The 19,962-nt window shown below is 37.9% G+C and overlaps 1 protein-coding gene across 3 annotated transcripts in view; it reads left to right on the forward strand.

Moving 5' to 3' along the window:
• METAP1D (methionyl aminopeptidase type 1D, mitochondrial) overlaps positions 1–19,962 on the forward strand; it is an 85,969-nt gene that overhangs the window by 56,459 nt on the left and 9,548 nt on the right. Inside the window, exons 2-7 of one of the 3 annotated variants that reach the window (XM_034654742.1) lie at positions 7,394–7,471; positions 11,713–11,870; positions 13,893–14,042; positions 15,474–15,622; positions 16,202–16,244; positions 19,588–19,751. In XM_034654742.1, the coding sequence (XP_034510633.1) occupies positions 7,394–7,471; positions 11,713–11,870; positions 13,893–14,042; positions 15,474–15,622; positions 16,202–16,244; positions 19,588–19,751 (742 nt within the window). Of the gene's footprint in view, positions 1–1,370; positions 1,435–7,393; positions 7,472–11,712; positions 11,871–13,892; positions 14,043–15,473; positions 15,623–16,201; positions 16,245–19,587; positions 19,752–19,962 lie in introns of those variants that run through there. The other 2 variants (XM_011235613.3, XM_034654743.1) reach the window with 2 other exon arrangements.

Genomic DNA, 19,962 nt, shown 5'->3' on the forward strand with positions numbered 1-19,962 from the left:
AGAGCACAAGCTGGGGGAGGGGCAGAAGGAAAGGGAGAAGCAGGCTCCCCGATGAGTAGACAGCCCAGACTTGGGGCTGGATCCCAGGACCCCAGAATCATGACCTGAACCAAAGATAGATGCTTAATCCACTGAGCCACCCAGGCACCCCAATTTTCAATCTTCAGTACAAAAATAATGGTCTTATAGTTGAGCATCCATTAAAAAAAAAAAAGACAAAGGTCAGTTTGTAAGTAAACTTCTGTGGTATTTCCCTTTTTAAGCCTGTACCATTTTAATACATTGCACTTTTTGCATTAATGCCTGAAGCTGTGGAGTGATTACTCACATGGTTAAGTCCATACAGTTTAATTGAATATAAAATTATTTGTGGCAACATGACTACATCAGTCCAAAAAGCTACTTTTAGATAATTTGGAACTTTTTCTTTTACTTCAGAGGCTACTGTTTATTTTCTCTTTATTTTTCTCTTGAAAATAACCCCTTGATGAGTGATCTTGGCTCCTATTGTCTTAAATCTATGTAATCTCAACTGCAGAAGGTTAGAAATATATTGTTTTCCTGGAGCTTTAACTTCCTCATTTTGGGTTGCGATTACTGACCTCCGTACCTACCTTCCACTCCTATTGCCTGGTTACAGAGCAGAAACAAAACTCCCACATGTGTCAAAATGCCAATGGTAGAATTTATATTTAAATGTTTTCTTTTTTATTTCACGCTTTTCACTTGGAATTGTATTGTACAGTGAAAACATTCTCAGAAAAAATATCACAATGTAGTGTTGTGGGTTTTTGTTTTGTTTTGTTTTGTTTTTTGTATTAATACTGCAGTTTTGGTCAAAGCTCTGAGCTATTTTATACCAGTTGTTTGCATAAATGACTTTAAGTGGTTTATTAAAGGAGAGAAAGAAATACATCCAACAATGTAACTAGAGCATGTTGCATATAGAATTCAGGTGACACTATTGTGGGATGAAGACTAAAATTGCATTCTTTTCAAATGCTTTAATACAGTTGAAAAATATTGATGTTAAAGCCATGCCTTTGATCACAAACCATAAGTCCCACAGTCTTCTATTACAGGGTATTTTTATCCAAATAACTAATATTTTGAGTAGTGCTTTACATGACAGTGGTACTTATGAAGGATTTTTTTTTAATTAAAGAAGGGCTTTCTTACTATATCATTTTTAAAAAACGCATATTTATTTTTATATGAACTTTCTCTTAAGTTGAATTCCATGTATGATTTCTCTGAAGTTGTTCTTTGTGATTCCTATTTATGCGCTTTAATATAAAATTTTTCTATGTTCCTCTTCTTTAGCCAAAGTGTGTGGTAACAGGAATGCTTCTTTTGAGAAATTTTGGGAGGCTGAAGTTTGCCAGATGTTCTGTGCTACCCTCAAAGTGTGCATTCTCTGGGTATCAGGACTGTGTGAGTCTTTCCTGTTCCTTTGATGGAATGAACATTTGCTTTTGGTTCATTTGGGTGGTGGTGGTGTACTGCTACTCTAATCAGAGTTTGCCTTTTATTCTGTATTTAAACGATATCACGGCATCCAGAAAATCTGGCAAAGAAAATGATATTTTGATGACATTTTCCACAGGGCTCAACTAGAATGAATTATTACATTTTTACCACAGCCCTAATAAACAGCTCCTTTATTTCCCCTGGAAAGACACAATATTTCTTTGTCCAGGAAGTTGCCTGAGTATATGTATTGTTGAAGTGCTAAAAAGCTGCTTTTCTCTAAACTTTAGCTGAGAGACAATGGGATTTTCTAAGCATATACTACAGTGTGACTCAATATTTTATGATCATAAAAATGAATTTAGATTTAAATTTTGAAGTAAACATTTTTTTACCCTAAATGGAGAAATTTCACACAACAGCCCCATTTCCTTTTACACATCAGTCATTTCTGTGTAACTTCCATTTATCCATCAAATGATCTGCTTTCAGTGTTAGATTTTGAGTTCTTAGTGTAATCTTTGACTCCCCTCCCCCACCTGTGGTTGGGCCAGCCTAAAGGAATTTTTTTCTAGGCTCACGAACATAAGTCTATTTTATTAACTAGGTTTTGTTTATTGATATGTGTTTCTAGAGTAGGTGGGTATTTGTCTCCCAAGAAGAGGGGAATGCTTTTTGTTTAAACCACAGATCCCTGGGTGCTGGTAGTATACATTAATGAATAACACGTATTATCCTATTGGCTTTTGTAAAAAAGAAAAGGCAGTATTTTCCTGACCCCATTTCTGAGATTGTCATTGTCATTATACTCTATCATTTGCTGTTGCTAAATTTTTAAAAAGGAGGAGGGATGTAGCGTGGAACCCACTTCCTGATGGAGCCTTGGGGAAGGTCATGTTTTGCCGTGACCTGGGCATCATTCTTGAATGTTGTTATTATTGGAAGAGGGTGCCCTCAGGCCACCGCCCTTCCTTTCCCCAGAAGTGCTCTAACCATGGCAGACTTTCCAACTCATCTTCTCTAGAATCAGGACTCCCAGGCTTTGGTTTATGGCCTGATGGCGAGTGCTGACATCCACAGGCTATATCGGTGAAGACGACTATGTCACCTTCATTTGACTACTTCATTTTATTGGAAGTAGTGGCCTGATTCTATTTTAATCTGAGCATGGTGAAGTCTCATAGCAATTGCAAATTTATAAGCTTTAAGCAACTAGGACAAATGCTTATGTTGCAGCATAAAGTGACTTGTGATTTTTTTTTTCACTTAAACTATTTTACACATTTCTTTTTTATTTCTCTGGAATCTGTTACTGTTTTAGCAGTCTTAGCTGTGAATAACTTCAAGGACAACATTATTGGATGTCAAGTAGAATCTTTCTTTCAGACAAGTGTTTATGCCAATATATTTTAGACTTGACTTTATGCTTTACTTTGAGCATTAAAGAAAATAATCTGTTTTCCAACACCTGCATAACTGTGCCTGCATCCTCTTTAGAAATGTTGTTTAATAAACACTGTTGCTTTATCATCCAGAGGCTATTGCCAAATGCTGTTAATTAGGCAAAAAGAAAAAGAAAAAAAGGTTTTTTTTACGGGTTTGTAAAACATCCACTCTTCTTCTTGTCGTGGTATCTTAGCTTGAAATCCAGAAAGTGGTGTATGGTGTCCATATCCATGATTTCCTGAATTGGAGAAAAAGTGTGGAAAGCATCTGGGGGAAAGGAGGCTCTTTACCAGCTTGTTTCCTGTAAGCTCAATTGGAAGACCTTGTCTGTGCAAATAGATTTCAAAATAGAGCCTGCCCTTTGACTGTCTCCATAATTACATGGCTCACTCTGTATTTTATTTGGCAGCCAGAACAGTTAACCCCTGGAAGGAAGGGACTGATGGCCTGGCCAGCTTGGCTTCCCCGACATGTCCATGGGAATGAATAAACCACTGTTTGGAGAAGCCCAGAGCTAAAAACACACCAGGACAGTCTTCAACTGAACTGAAACTTTTAAAAAATAAGTTTAATAATGTTTATTATGATTGGTTTAGAAACTTACTTTGTCCTTATTGTGTAAATTGTAGAGCGGTATTAATTGTCTAAAAAAAAATTGGGGAGTTGGGGGAGTTCCTGTTGCTTTGATGTAATCAACATCTGTCAACAGAATGAATTTGCTTTTGTTTAGTTTCAAGGGCCCTTGTCCTTTAGCTTTGCCCAATCAGTATCTGCTGCAGCCTGGGGCATTCCCTGAGCTGATTTTCTTTTTTCTTCAACAAATGCACAGGTTATTTCTTGTGAAATGTGAGCTTCTCTTCTGTTTTATAGTCTCCTTGAAATGGGAAGGAACCCTCAATCTTTCTCATTTACTTTTGAAACAGGTACATCTTAGTACTAGATTATAAAAATCGATGAGAGTTATATCAAGTGATGCAGACTATTTAATTTTCCTTTTGTAACATTTGTGCAAGTTATCAAACCTATCAAGTAGACAGTCATTTTTTTTTAGGTCAAGAAATATAAAGCATGGATGCATTTGCAGTGTTCCCTTTTGGACTTGAAGCACACAGCGCTATAAAAGCCCGTGCTCCTGCTCTAGGTAATTTGTTGGAGTTCATGAAGTGTGATCTTTCTGTGGCTCTAAGTCAGCACCTCGAAAATGTATTTCTGTGGTACAGTCCCTTTTGAGCCTGCTGTAGGAAGCAATGTTTCTAAACAGTTAAAAGTATCTCATTTTGCTGTCACAAAGTAAGTTACTCATTTTAAGTTAATGTATTATTTAACCAAATCATTTGGTTTAAAATTAAAATTATCAATGACTGTAAGAGCCATATTTGAAAATGAATTAGCAAAACATTGTTTTCTCTCTTAGTAATCATAAATCATTTAAATCTGGCACGCATTCCCCCCTTCATCCAAAATAATTGCCTCCATTTGTAAAATCAATTAGATGCTGATATGCTATAAATAATAGTTTGGTTACTAGACTTTGGCATTTGATCATTATGAAAAAATACATTCAGTAAGACATTTTACAGAGTATCTTTTAAATTACATATTATCTCTGGTTGACATTGTTAACTAATGTAAAGTAGTACAGGCTACTTTATTGTGTTGTTTTCTGCCCAGATATTTAATACCTCTGAAATGTAACATAACTGAGGATTAATGCCCTGCTTCAGGGTGAACGTGCTTCCCTGGAAACATACAATGAAAAATAGAGGTGTTGGTAGCCCACACTTGAGTACAAATATACTTTGTTCAGCTTTACAACTGCTTAAAATAATAAGCATTTTAAATGTCTCTTTGAAAGTTCATTCAGGCCTCTTCCTTAAAAATACTTGTTGGCCAAAAGAAAACTCACATTTTCAAGGATAAATCGGCTTAATTAAGGGTCATTAGTAGAGGTGCACAGAAAAACCCAGGGCTCAGTGGGTGAAATGGAAGCGTTTCATTATGTGGTGTAGAATGCACGAGCAGATAACAATTAAAATGGACCCTGAGTAAGAGGCCAGTAAATATAGGGCATGTTGCGTGCACCAACATCAGTTATTTAAAATTAATTCCTCCCTCCATCATACTTGAATTCTGTAATCCCACCTTTCAGACTTAATCTGGAAAGGGAACATAAAATGTCGTTTTTAGAAATTGATGTTATTCCCAAATATTTTCATATTTAAAACCATAACTTAGATTTCCACTGCAGATACAAATTTAAAATATGAAAACTGTGCTGCAGGATCCAGAGGACATACACCAATTTCAAAAGACGTTCAGGCTGCACAGTGTGCTTCTCCATGGAGTGAAAGAAGCAGTTGCCTATAATTTTCGACATTCAGCTGAAACTAGACACTGATGGAATTTTCGTGACACTGAAAATAATTCTTACTATTACCTTTGATAACAGTAAATATTCTAGTATTTATAACAAATCACGTATAGATGTACTGCCCAAGGAGGCCCTAGATAGAGTTTCTGTTACATAATCAACAGTAACAACACTCACTATGATCCGTCTTTGAAGATCCAGATTAGTCCAGAGCAGCTCCTGGCTGATGATCTGGGGCCCTTCCCTCCTAAGGTTTCTGATAATTTTCAACTTGCGTCTCCTTAACTTCAGATTGGTCAGCTTGTCCCTTGCAATAATTAGTACACACCTGAAACTTGTTTCCTGAAAATAGCTTTAACCAAAGGGGGTCTGGGATGCCTGGCTGGCTCAGTCGGTACAGCATGCGACTCTTGATCTTGGGGTTGTGAGTTCGAGCCCTACATTGGGTGTAGAGGGTACTTAAAAAATAAAACCTTGGGGCACCTGGGTGGCTCAGTCAGTTAAGCGCCTGCTTCGGCTCAGGTCACGATCCTGGAGTCCTGGGATTGAGCTCTGCATCGGGCTCCCTGCTCAGCGGGGAGTCTGCTTCTCCTTCTGCCCCTCATCCCACTCGTGCTCTCTCTTCCTCTCTCAAATAAATACATAAAATCTTTAAAAAAAAAATTAAACCTTAAAAAAAGGGGGGTGTGGTGTGCATCCCGGGTAAATCGTGGTGCCTGGGAGACAGAGAGGCCAGTCTTGTGACTAATGGAAGCCTGGCTGGTGTCCTTGCCTCTGATGATGGATGTCATACATCCATTAGCTGTAACATTGACCACAGCAAGTTGGAAGCTAGATACAGTTGTGTTATGGTATCCGCAGTGCTTTTATTTATTTATTTAATCAAGAGATCATTGACATATAATATTTGTATTGTATCAGCTTTTGGTGTACAAAACAGTGCTTTTATAAAGAAAGGAAATATAAAGGAAACCCAACAAACCTTTTCTAGAATGATCTGTGGCAGTAACTGTAGTTTGGTTATCCTATGACCCTGAATATAATGGGTACTGGAGAATTTAGTTTTATCCACTCTGCATTTAGAAAATTTGTTAACTACTATTTATTAATTACAGTATGATAAACAAAACTGAGGATTTTGCCCCACCTCTTTTTTTGCCACATTAATTGGAGGACCATTATCTTCTAAAGGCATGTATTTCTTAAGCCCATTTCTTCATTTCACCTGTGAAAACACTAGATTTTTTTTTCCGGTTTGTAATGAATAGTTAGTAGAATAAACACGGTGTGGTACCTTATTATCCTGTTACCTTGTGACAGCGTTTATAGGGTGTCTTTTATGAGATTGAAAGAAAAGATTTTGCTTCAAATAAAAAAGTATCATATGAAAGTGGAATTTCTGAGTACACTGCAGAACCGTGATTGTCAACAGATTGGACATGTTCAGGCTGTGTTCCCAGTGTTTAAGTTATGTGTGGGTGTGCAGGCATCTTTTTCGGCAGTGAGCCTGTCATTTGGCAGGACAGGTACATTGGCAACACTGTTCATCCTCGAAGTGAATGTCTCAAAAGCCTCAACCAGATATCCTAGTAGAGGCCTGGTGACTTCATGCCTCAAGTTTAAGTACATAGAAAAGATTCCCCCTATAATGACTGTCTACTTGAACTTGATAATGCTGGTAAAGATGATGTCTCTTTCATGTAATCAGCTGCATTGAAAAAAATCTTCGTGAGTCCTAAAATTGATCGGCGTCCACATCATCCCATTGCCTGGGGTGTAGCATGACAATCAGATGCTGCTGAATGAAGGCACAGATGTAAGAGCTAAAAGAGACCTCCCTCATTTTCCTAAGCCTTCTATATCAGTGGGCAGTGTCTGAAGTGCTCAGCATGGAGCTTGGCACCCGGAGGTTCTCAGCCAGTGTTCATTGTTATTGTTACTACTTGAGGTCACATGGTTAGCCCTTGGCAGGACCAGGAGCAGAACCATGGTTCTAAGGTGCCATCCGCTGCTGTGTGGCTCTGGCCCCTTTTTTACCATGCATATCACCATCTGATACAATCTAATGTATTTGTTGGTTTGCTTCTTGTCTGTGTCCCACTGTAGAATATAAGCTCCATGAGTGCAGGGACTTTGTCATCTGGGTCACCCTGCATCCAGAGCATGGCACACGGAAGGAGCTCAGTAAGTAGTTGCTGAATAAAAGAATAAATAAATTTAGAGGCCCACAGGTAAACCTATTGAAGAGTTGAGAAGGGAGAGGAAAAAAATTAATGTTTATGGGGCACCCGCTTTTGAGACGGTTTGCTTATGTATGTTATCTCAGCTAATGCTCACAGCGACGGAGTGGTGAGGAAAACACTTCTGTTCCCATGTAATGGTGAGGAACGCGGGCCTCAGAAGCCGTGGTAACTCAGATCTATCTGCCTTCAAAGCTCATGCTGTTTTCACTACTACAGTACCTCCCAATTAGATCAGATCTATGAATTTTCATGGAAGGTACCTTCATTCTAAATGTTTGATGGTCCTATGATGTTTCTTTTTTTTTTTTTTTAACTTTCCTTTAGGGGTGTCTGGGTGGCTCAGTCCGTTGAACGGCCAACTCTTGATTCTGGCTCAGGTCATGATCTCAGGATCTTGGGATTGAGCCCCACATTGGGCTCCATGCTGAGGGGGGAGTCTGCTTGAGGATTCTCTCTCTCTCTCTCTTCCTCTGCTCCTCCCCCTGCTCATGTGCTCGCACTCGCTCTAAATAAATAAATAAATCTTTAAAAAACACACACAAACCAACTTTCCTTTAAATCTAATCCCTGGGGCACCTGGGTGGCTCAATCCATTGAGCATCCATCCAACTCTTGGTTTCGGCTCAGGTCGTGATCTCATGGGTCATGGGATTGAGCCCTGAGGCAGGCTCCCCACTCAGCAGGGAGTCTGCTTAAAGATTTGCTCCTTCTGTCCCTCCCCTGGCTCTGTCTCTCTCTCTCTTAAATAAAAAAATAAAAAAAAATAAAAATAAATAAATAAATAAATAAATAAATCTTTTTTAAAAAAACCTAATCCCCTGAAACAAACACGTTCCATGGGAAAGCATGCCATCTACTAGAGCCCCTGCATACTGGAGGAAGGCCGGTTGGAGTGGCAGGCACAGTCCTCGATTTGGTTTTACCGGACGTGGAGCCCAGGCCTCCCACTGACCACCAGAGGTGTGAGTCTTAGTTCCTCATCCGTAAAATAGTGACGTTAATAGTTGCTGCCTACCAGACAGAGTTGGTAAGAGATAATGTACGTACGGCACCTAGCACTGTGTGCTTCATCAAAGAAAGTGGCCATTAAATGTTAACCAGTATTATTATTACTAATTCTATTAGTGTTATCATTATTAATAGTAATCATAATATATACTTTCCTGAGAAGGAAAATGCTTATGAACTTGTGTCTTGTCTGTGGTCCTACCTCAGGATGCAGTTAGGGAGCCTGGAGTCATAGATTGATTCCAACTAAGTCTTTGCTTTAGCTGGGACCCATAACCACAGACTGCCAGCCAACTTCTGTCGGCCACCTCACCGAAGCATGTGTTTGCTCAGCAAAGGGAGCTTGGCTTGAGAGGGTGGATGGATTAGGTCAAACCCATCACCACTTTGGGAAAAATAACCTAGTGATGGTAACTTTTAATAGTTTTATGATGCCTTTTATGTTTTCTGGGTGTTTCCATGTGTGTTAGGTCATTTTTTCTCATGTGTATGAGAAAAAGAATGTACTTTGTGGAAGCAACTTGAAATGCTTTCCCACAGCTTTGGCACTTACTGCATGTTCCTGGGGAAGTTACTTACCTTTGGGTGGCTCAGTATCCTCAGCTGTGGAGTGCAGTGGAAGGTTCTCATTAAGATTAAGGAGCTAACATATGTAAAGTGACTAGAACAATAATTGACACATAGTTAAGTGCTCAGTATTAGAAGGTATAATGGAGTGCACAATTTCTTTCTCATTAAAATCTTTTTAAGTGTTCTTGGAGGAACTATCATTTATTAGGCATCTACTGAATGCAGTGTTTTCACATACTTTCACATACTTTTTCACATATTCCAATTAATTCTCACCTGAGACTCAAGAAGCTTGATCAGGGCCACACAGCTAACAAATGGTGGGGCTGAAATGAATGTTCAGGCCTCTGCTTTCCAACCATCTGCTTTTCCTAGGATACTACCCTGCCCCATATACCAGTTGGCAATCCTAGAGCTGGTGGTGATGTCTTCAGGGAAATGTGCAAGCTTCAGGAAATATGTATCTGCCTCCATCAAGCAAATTTTGATTTTTAAAAAAGTCGTATTCCTGCATTTGTCTAGTATTTGGAATTGTAAAAATAACACCAAAACACCTCTGTAAGTTTGATTCAACACTATTACATTCAACTTTATGGAAGAACATAATCGAGTGAAACTTACGACCTTGAATCACTGACCATGGGGGTTTGTTTGTGTCCGTGCCTTTTTCCAGTTCACTTGGAGATCTTGACCTTGGAGGCCAGTACTCACCTGCAGCTCATGTTTCTAGTATGTTTCACAGCTGAAATGTTACTCTAGGCCAGTAATTCTCAAACTTTCGTGGGCATCAGAATCACCCCAAGGGCTTGGTACAGCACAGATTGCTGGCCTCATCCCAGAGTTTGAGTCCATAAATTGAGAGGCCCCGTAATTTGCATCTTTCCCCCCCCGTGATGCTGATATGGTGGTCTGGGGACCACATTTTGAGAACCAGTCCTCTAGACCAGGAGTCGACAAACTTCTGTAAATGACCAGATAGTAAATATTCTAGGCTTTGTGGGTCGTACAGTCTCTGTCGCAAATACTCAACTCTGCCACTGTGGCTCAAAGCAGCCATAGATCATCGTAAGTGATTGAGTGTGGCTGTGTTGCAATGAACCTTTACTTATGGGCATTGAAATTTGAATTCCATATAATTTCACATGTTATAAAATACTATTTTTCTTATTTCTTTTTTGCCTGTTTATAAATGTAAAATTTATTTTTTAGGTTGTGGACTGTACAAAAACAGGCAGCAGGCCAGATTTGGCTGTAGTTTGCTGACCCCTGACATGCAATTGTGACATGTTGGGGAATTTTCAAACTACTGTTTTAATTATAAAAGTAATACATGCAAGTGGATGGTTTAAAAAAAAACTAACAGAATAGGGGCGCCTGGGTGGTGCAGTCGTTAATCGTCTGCCTTCGGCTCAGAACGTGATTCCAGAGTTCTGGGATCGAGTCGCACATCAGGCTCCTCCGCTAGGAGCCTGCTTCTTCCTCTCCCACTCCCCGTTTGTGTTCCCTCTCTCGCTGGCTGTCCCTCTCTGTCAAATAAATAAAAATCTTAAAAAAAAAAAAAAAACTAACAGTATAGCAGAAAATAAAATGAACCAGGAAGTCTTCCTCCCCACCCCAGGCCCAATCACATGCCCCAGAAATAACCACTATTGATGACTATCAATTTTCAGAAATTTTATAGGGATATACAAGCTTATATAAATGTATAAATTCTTTTTTACATCAGTGGGCTTTTTATACATATTGTGCAGCATTTGTCTTTTCCCTAATAATGTATTGTGGCCTGTTTACATGTCAACACATAAAAATAAATTATTTAGCTTATTCTCTAATAGTTTCATAGTTTTCTGTTGTGTAGATATACCATACTATATTTCACCAGTCCCCCATTGATGGACATTTGCATTACTCCCCATTTTTTTCTACCACAAAATGAGGGTACGTCTTCTTACATCCATTATTGCATAATATCAGCAAGGTAAGGTCCTAGGAGATGAGTTGCTGGGTCAAAGGATATGTGCATTTAAAATTTTGATAGCTATTTCTAAATTCCTGTTGTGGGCACTTTAGGACCCTACATTGTTTTTTGTTTCAGGGTCACACCCTACATTTCTGTTTTTTAGTCTTTATCTGACTTGAGCATTCATCATAGTGGATTTCGGTATAACACCTCACTGCACATGAACTTAACACAGAGTAGTAATCCTATCAAGGGCAAAAAGTGCAGCTGGCAATTTCTTGAAAGGAAAACAGCTTTAAAGAATATAAAGCCATCCAAACAGTGCCCTGAATCCTGGACATTGCTGGGGAAGGTACCACAGCAGAAATTGTTCTTTTTGCAAATGCTTCTATACATTTGTTTCCCATTAGAGTCGAGTTTTCCATTGTCAAACATTTATGTAAACATATTATTAGCTCATAGATATGCTGTGCTATTATCGTACTAGAACTCAGAATATCACCACTTTCCTTTCTATTTGGGGCTTTTCCTTTTTGAGCCAGTGAAGGATTAGGATAATGATTTAATAGACAACAATGCAACATCTTAAAATGTACCACTGTGTTAGGTTTTTTAATTTAAAATATGCCCATTTCTGCTCATAGGTTGTCACAGAATTTTCTCTTCACCACTCAATCATATCTACTTACACAAGCAGTCAAGCAGTCAACAAAGAAGAAATTTCTTTTTCCGGAGACAAAGAGAGATTTCCCACAGTATAGTTTTGCCGGCTGCAGTTTCTTCAGCTCACCCAGTCCCTGAGGTACCGTATTGCCTATTATCTGCTGCTTTTTCCAGCCAAGATGAAGCTTAACCGCAGAAGCGATCAAATGTCTTTGCACCTTTGATTTCTGAGCCATTTGAATCAAGATTTTTAAACTTGATTTATGATCTAAAATTGTGATTTGAGAAACTGTAACATCTGCCGTTCTATAACATTATTTTTTTTTGAAATAAAGCTCTGAGCTTACAGCTGCTTAGCTCATTTAGAATTCGTTTCTATCATGAAATTTTCTATATTAAATTTCTAACATGAAGGTAAAAGTACATGTCTATAGTTTCTTAACTTTTTTAGAGAAAAAAAATGGACTATTAAATTGGGATCATTCAAGAGAGGTTATTTGAAACTAGTACACTGGATGTTTTTTCCTAAAGCCTGCTCTTATACTTTCCGTGGTATTAATGCTGCTGTTTTTGAATCCTCCTTTAGAGTAATTAAATAAAACCTCTTGCCTCAAAGCATTCTTGATTTTTTTTCAGAGACTACAATTCTCTGGAAAGATAATCTATCCATGTTTTGAAATGCAATATAAAGGAGGTGTGGGGTTCATGTAGGAAGAACGAGAATAGCTGAAAGAAGTCTAGATTTGTCACAAAAGTCACCTGCTTTCTCCCTTTGATGCATTTTTTTAACAGTAAACCCACATTAAGTATATTATACTCTCTGAAGGTGAGTGGCACTTTTTTTGTGTATGGAAATAGGCCAGTGAGACAGGCTACCAGAACCCAGAGTATGTTCCTGGTGTTTGCTTAGTAGGAAATAAAAGAAGTCTCCAGAGAGATGAATGTATTGTTTTAGAATGTCAGCGACAACCCAGTAGCCCTTCTGCTTGTAATTGTAACCTGGCCACATCACAGAGCAGAGTGGAGACAGGAGCACAGTCTGTGGGGGAGACTGTGTGAGCTTTCGTGGGCTCTGGTGGCAAAACTGTAGGAGTAGACGCTTGGCCCGGGCTCGGCTCTGGCTACCCAAGCACTGGCGCGACCTGTGTCAGAAGGGCCCATCTGAGCACAAGAATAAGTGAAGGTCTTATGAGTGAAGGTGTGTTGCGCTTCACAAAGAGCAGACCCTAACGTCAGCCCTTCCAGAGGCGCTGTGATGTCAGTTGAAGAGTGTTGTCTCCTCAGCTTCCTGTCCCCAACTGCTGTGTATCCTTACTGGGTATGGTTCCACAATGCTTATGTGGCAGTTTCCATAAATAGATTGTAAAGAGCTGAGCACAACCTTGGGACTGAAAGAAGCTCTGGGTGTAAAATAGTATTTATTTTCTGAATACGGCCCATAGGTTTGAGTAAGCAGTGGGGAATGTTCTACAAGGGCAATCAGAGTTGAATGTTTTGAGTTTGGGGGTTTCTTTGTTTGTTTTTGACAAATGATGGAAATGTTCTAGGTATTTTTTTATGCACTCAAAAAAAAGAAAGAAAGAAAGAAAAAGAAAAGAAAGCTGTTGGGTTTTGTTCTCTAGTCCCTTCTTAGTTTGGGTACAGTTGCAGAGTGTAAGAAAAGTGTATACGTAATAGGCTTCAGCGGACTTGACAGTCAGCCTTTTACATATATTCATTCGGAGAGGGTGTTGTGAGCTATCCTTTGCATAAATCTTATCTTTGTGTTGAGAAGATGAAAGTGCTCTTAATTAGCCGTTTGGCAATTTGGAAGCTTGGTGCTCTTTTTCCATCAATGGCAAGAATGCTGCTTACGGGGTTGGGAGGAGGAAGAAAAGAAAACTACTGTTTGTTTTGACCAGAAGTCTACTTCAGACCCGTTTGACTCAAAGCACAGTAAGGTTAACAGACCATCCAGAGGCAGCACTAACAGGCAATGTTAAGTTCAAAAGGGCAGGGGAAGGAACTGGGGGCAGCCTGGAGGGTCTGTCGTGCTGGCTTTGGAGGTCGGTGCTCCGGCAGGAAGGGCAGAGCTCCATGAAGCAGGAGGCTGTGTCCGAAAAAATGATCCCATTGTCGTGTGCTGGGTTCTGATCTTCATTTTCAATCCTTTTTCCTCAAGCACATAAAGAAGCCAGACTATGTGACGACAGGCATTGTACCCGACTGGGGAGACAGCATAGAAGTTAAGAATGAAGATCAGATTCAAGGGCTTCGTCAGGCTTGTCAGCTGGCCCGTCATGTCCTCCTCCTGGCTGGGAAGAGTTTAAAGGTGGCGTCTCACCAAGCCTCAGAAGGACGTACATAAGGGGCAACAAACCCTCCTCTTTTCCCTCTCTCCCTTTCACTCTTATTTTGTACACATCTAATTTGTTTAAAAAAATCAAGTCAGGCCTCGGGATGGGGGAAGGGGATGTTATTATTTCATGTGTTTATTCTAGAGGTAACTTAAAATCCAAATTCAATTTTAAGTAGCAAGATTCTGGTGATACTTTGGGCCCAATCAGCCTATCCAACTTGATCAATGGCAGACAGCTTTGACTTCTGCCCCCTTATTCCTGCCTGTAGTTTCTGCTTTTATTCCCCACATTACTTCTGTGTGCCTGAAGAGTTGTTCTGCCTCATCCTTTGTCTCCTTTTTTCCTGCATTAGCTCTGCAAAGAAAGATTAGAGCACATACACAAAGCTATGGGTAATATAGAAATGTAATTATGGACAACTATCTTACTGCAAGATTTAGTTCTTCCAGAATAATCTGAAACACTCTGCTTTATAAGGATCATTAAAAAAAAAAAAGTATGGGCCTGTAGTTTCCAGAAGGTGGGCAGAATTTAGGAAGTGAGCCTCAATGGTGAAAACACTTAGGGTATCATCTGTGTAATAAACTTTTATAGCAACATAACTAAACATAATGTGAATATCAAATAATGCAGAACTTGGTAATTTTAAATAAAGAAATAGGTAGTTTTTAATAAAAGATTTTGTTTTAGAGTTTTATTTATGACTTATGAGTTTATGGAGGTATCTTCATGTACTCGTAAAACTCAATTTTAGGTTTTTTTTAATTTTGTTTTGTTTTTTAGTTTGGGAGTAATTGGATGCCTTCTAATAAGAGAGAAATATTTTTAAAAACACAGTGGATTTATTTAGGCATGAAAGAAATCAAGATTTGTGAAAACCAAATTTCTACAATATGTATCAGACCAAGTTTTTAAAATAATGATCCATAATCTTCACATCTTGGCTGCAAAGCCCATGTAAGGTTTCACTGGGCTAAAAAGGTGTGGGTAGACCTACTTTTTCAAGCTGTGTCATCTAAATTGAAGATACCTTCGGGAATTTATTTATATGCTTCAGCTAGCCTGAGGAAGAGGAAGGAATTGCCTAAGAACATATTTGTGAAGTATTCAGGCTCAAAAGGAGTCATGTCATTTAATGACTCACAGATAATTTAAAGGGTCTTAGGGCTTACAATTTCCATTTTCCTAACAGCCCATAACACCATCATCTACCCAAACAGTTGTCAAAAAGGCACAATTTAAATATTGAATGTTAATCACCATTAATTAAAATGTTGTATCACAAGCTTATCACAGTAAATCTGTACCGTCTCATCTGAAAGTGCTGTAGCTATAGACGTGGTCAGCGAGGGCAGGAAATGTCTTCAACTGTGGCTGCACAATTTCTTTATTTAATATTTTAGGTTGACATGACAACCGAAGAGATAGATGCTCTTGTCCATCAGGAAATCATCAGTCATGATGCTTATCCCTCACCTCTAGGCTATGGAGGTTTTCCAAAATCTGTTTGTACCTCTGTAAACAACGTGCTATGTCATGGTATTCCTGACAGGTATTTATTGCTTAATAACATATTGTTCCTTTGGAAACTAAAACATGAGACTAAGATCTATAACACATGTTGAAAGACACTAGGTTAATTGAAAGCCACCTGCAAACTTGTGAGTTGATTATGGTAAGACAAAAATTTTGAAGTGTTTTGCTTCTAAGTGGACATAATTTAATGTTTGTTACAGTAGTGTGTAATCCAAGAAGGTCATTGTTCATTTAATATTTCTCTTACCTTCTTAGCATTTAACCATATAAGTGGTAGAAATCCAAAAGTAGACAAATACAGGTTATCAACTATTGTTTCAGCTCTTTGCAAAATTAAGGTAACTGATAAGTACATTTTTTAAAGAATTTTTAATAGATTTTTAAACAATGGCAATGTGTTCAAATTCTGTATTTCTTGTAAAATTGGACGTGACTAACATAACTGAAAGATCGGATGTAGTTTTTTCCATTTATTCCTCTTCCACTCCAGATTATCATTGCAATTCACTGGCTTTGTGATAGTCTTAGGTATTTATTTTTACATTCCTCTTATTGAGATCTGTCTATCACCACTTTTACTCTGTTTACGTTTCAGTCGACCTCTTCAGGATGGAGATATTATCAACATTGATGTCACGGTGAGTAAATAATATAAAAAATAGTCTTTGATCAACTTCAGAATTGCTGGTAGCACCAGGAAGAATTGTGGATTGAAAATGCGAGCTGCACCAAGGGAAGTGCTGTTTACTTCTAGACCCAGACGCAAGCAGCTGGTTTCCTTTTTTGTCTTTAACTCCGTGTTTATTCCAAGGAAACCCAGGCCTGACTTGAATTTAGGGCTGGAATCAGATGCACTGAGATCAATGTTGGCCTAAGTGAAATGTCAACCCAATCCTGCTATGTGTCATGTTTTTGAGAAGGTGTAATTGTTATTGATCCACTGTGTGGTTAATGCAGAGCACCACAGCACTGGGCAGCTGCTGAAGCTAGATATGTATGAGATGAGCTAACGCGAAGAAAGCCAGCATTTTTCCTTCACTCTGCCAAGATTGATCTTCCTCTTCCTGCTGATTTTGAGTGGGGCCTGTCATTATCTTACTCTGTCATTAGGGGCTACATTGGCCTGTGTGTGTCAGTCTATTTGGACAGCAACTCTTTTGCTAGCAGTGTTCCTTAGATTGATTAAAATCCCTGAAGGTAACGTCGTGTTCCATTTGTGGCATAGAGGGTATAGAGAGCCTTGAACTTGGAGCCTACGAGCAGAGTGGTTTTCGCTCTGAACCTAACTTTTTACCAAATGGTTAACAGCCTTTCTTTTAAATAACAACCCAAAGTGATTTCACGTGGGAACTTCAAATTGTACAAGCTCTCACCTTTCCTAATTCCCTCAGCCTTTCACTTTTCTCAGACTTGGCTTGTTTGCGCTTTTGGCAGTTCATTTTACTAAAAAAGTTTGTAATGGTCCCTTTGGATTAAGTAGATTGTAAATAAATTGTATACATGTAATGATTAATAAGTAAGTTTTAAATAAATAAGTAAAATTTAACCATCTGATGAGAACTAGTTGAGATAGACCACATTCAAGGAGTATAGCTTCTATGAAGGAGGAAATATTTTCCATAATAGTTATTTTGTATCCAGACCATGAACTTAGGTAGGTGTGGGAATGAGGTGGAAATTGGCATCCGATAGTTGAGTTCAGCCAAATGTTTAGTTGTTTAAATTAACTCACCCTCTTTTCTTCATATCAGTTTGTATGGTGACATAGCCAACGATTCCTTTATTGCTGCTACTCTTTCATATATCATTTTGTCCTATTGAGAATACTTGAACATTTGCTCCACATATATTCTGTTGGTTTATCTTTCCAACTCAGAATCATGTAGGAGGAGATATTTTATGAGGTATACCTGAAATAAAGTATTTTTCCTGATACACTTTTCTTTTGAGTTGTAACTGATTTGGGGGTTTTACATTTATTATCTCACCTAATCACCCCCTAATAAAATATTGCTGCTTTGAATGAAATCAGCACACGCTTTCCCACTGCTCCCAACGCATCAAAGAGAATATTCCATGCCTTTTCTGTTTCCTGAAGACTTTAAATAAATTTTTAACATTCAAATATTTTACAATTACAAAACTCGTAAAGCAAGGTGAAATACTTCAAGTGTCTAGAAATATGAAAGAGTCAAGAAAACATATTGGTTACTATCTTAATAAATTATATTTCTTTTTTTACCCCTCCCCACAAATTGTATTTCTTGCGAGGTATGTTATTAAGTGAAAGACTCCATTATCAGATCCTGTAATTTTATCAGAAAATACTCGTTACACATTTTATAATTGTTTACATCTAGTATATATCAGAAGAAAACACTTCTTTCCCCCTTGAAAGTTGAATGTTAAAAAACAGACTGTGAGATGCCTAGAGTAGTTGCTCAATAAATATTTGTTTAATAAATGAAGTACAAAACAAGAATACTTTGTGAGCATAAACCCTAATTATAGATAATGTCATAGACTTTCAGAAGTATTGTTACTCCCATATATATTGAAACGTTCACATAGTCCTTTTGAAAGCTAGCAAAAAGTAATATAAAAAGGCAAATAAAGATTTTTAAAAATATTTTTTACTTAAATAACAGTTACATAAACACTGAATTATACATTTTTAAAACAATTACACTTTTATTAGTAACTGTAATATATTTGTGTATAAAATCAAACTTGTACTTTCTTGGATTGCAAATGGAAAAAAATATATAAAGTACTACTCTGTTGCAAGGTAATTAAGGACATTTGACATAGTAGAGAAAACATTTGATTAGAAGCCAAGAATCCATCTGGACCTACCTCTGTATTTTGGCCACTAACCTTAGACCAGTTACCCTGTTTATGCTTCAGGTTTCTGACTTGTAAAGTGAAGACTGAATAAAGACTTTTCCTGCCTCCCTTAAAGAGTGTAGTAGAATATTGTTCTAGTGCAGAATAGTACACAGATTTAAGACATTAACTCAGTATTAAAATAGAAAGCTGAGATAAATATCTTTTTTATAAGTTTCTGCATTCTGCTTCATGAGAAAGAGAAATGTGAAAAATAACTACAAAGGTCAAATTTATGCAAAATAGCAAATTCCATGCTATATCTAAGCATCAGGATTCAACCAGCCCCTTCCACCATCTATATTCATTATAGGGTTTGTTAATTATTGATTTTTATAATGAATCTTGTGTCTTTCAAGATCCTATAGGGCCTGCTGAATCATTGACAACTGATAAAATTGTATTTTCTGTAATTTTATTCTTAAGCCTATTTTGTTATATTTTAATCCTTTAAAAACCCATGTATAGTGTTTTCTGTTAACATTCTGCTATCTGGAACATTTGACTAAGGTTTCCCTTCCAGAGAGGATCTTTCCCTAACATATTTCATTCCCATATTGAGCCACTTCAGTTCTTGGAATGAAATTCTCCTACTGTCTAATACTGACATGTCTATTTTATTTCTTCTTATTATTGTCTATCACTTCCAAATGTAGAATTGGCAAATAAAAGATCAAGTATCTTCATGACACTGAAGAAACTTTTCACTATGTTAAATACTTCTGGGTTCTCTAGAGCTATCGTAGTAATTGTGGGTCAGTGTCTTTGGTCACTAATTTATGCACGTGTAGTTTTGTCTTCTCAGAAATAAAATGAGGAATCAGAACATTATACTAGCATTGCTAATCATAATGCTGAAATAGCCATGCTAGCTACATATTTATTTTTAAATTTTGTAATATCATCATATGGCTTCATCTTTTTAATTTCTGTAAGGCTTTAGCATATCCTTTTTTTTTTTTTGTGGGGAAACGAGAGTGATTCTGGAAGGGTGAAACGTATGAATCTACTAAATACATAAACGAACATAATATATACTTTTGGAGAGTACATTTTTAAACTAGGACGTATTTTAAAATGTTTGCCTGTGTTTAGGTCTATTACAATGGCTACCATGGAGACACCTCTGAAACGTTTTTGGTGGGCAATGTGGATGAATGTGGTAAAAAGTTAGTGGAGGTTGCCAGGAGGTGTAGAGATGAAGCAATTGCAGCTTGCAGAGCGGGGGCTCCCTTCTCTGTAATTGGAAACACAATCAGGTAAGCCTTACACTGACAAGTAAAGGGAGGGTTGGCAAATGGTACAAAGGTTATTGGTGGCTTGGTATAAAGTTGATGACATGTTTTATGATTCAGAACCATCATTTCAGTCTGATATCAGTATGTGAACTGCCAAGCTGCAATGTTGTTCCCTGGGTTTTAAAAAAAGAGAGATTTTAAAACAGTGAATTATACTAGGGTCACCAGGAAA

Source organism: Ailuropoda melanoleuca, chromosome 2, assembly GCF_002007445.2.
Source record: "Ailuropoda melanoleuca isolate Jingjing chromosome 2, ASM200744v2, whole genome shotgun sequence".
Lineage (NCBI taxonomy): Eukaryota > Metazoa > Chordata > Mammalia > Carnivora > Ursidae > Ailuropoda > Ailuropoda melanoleuca.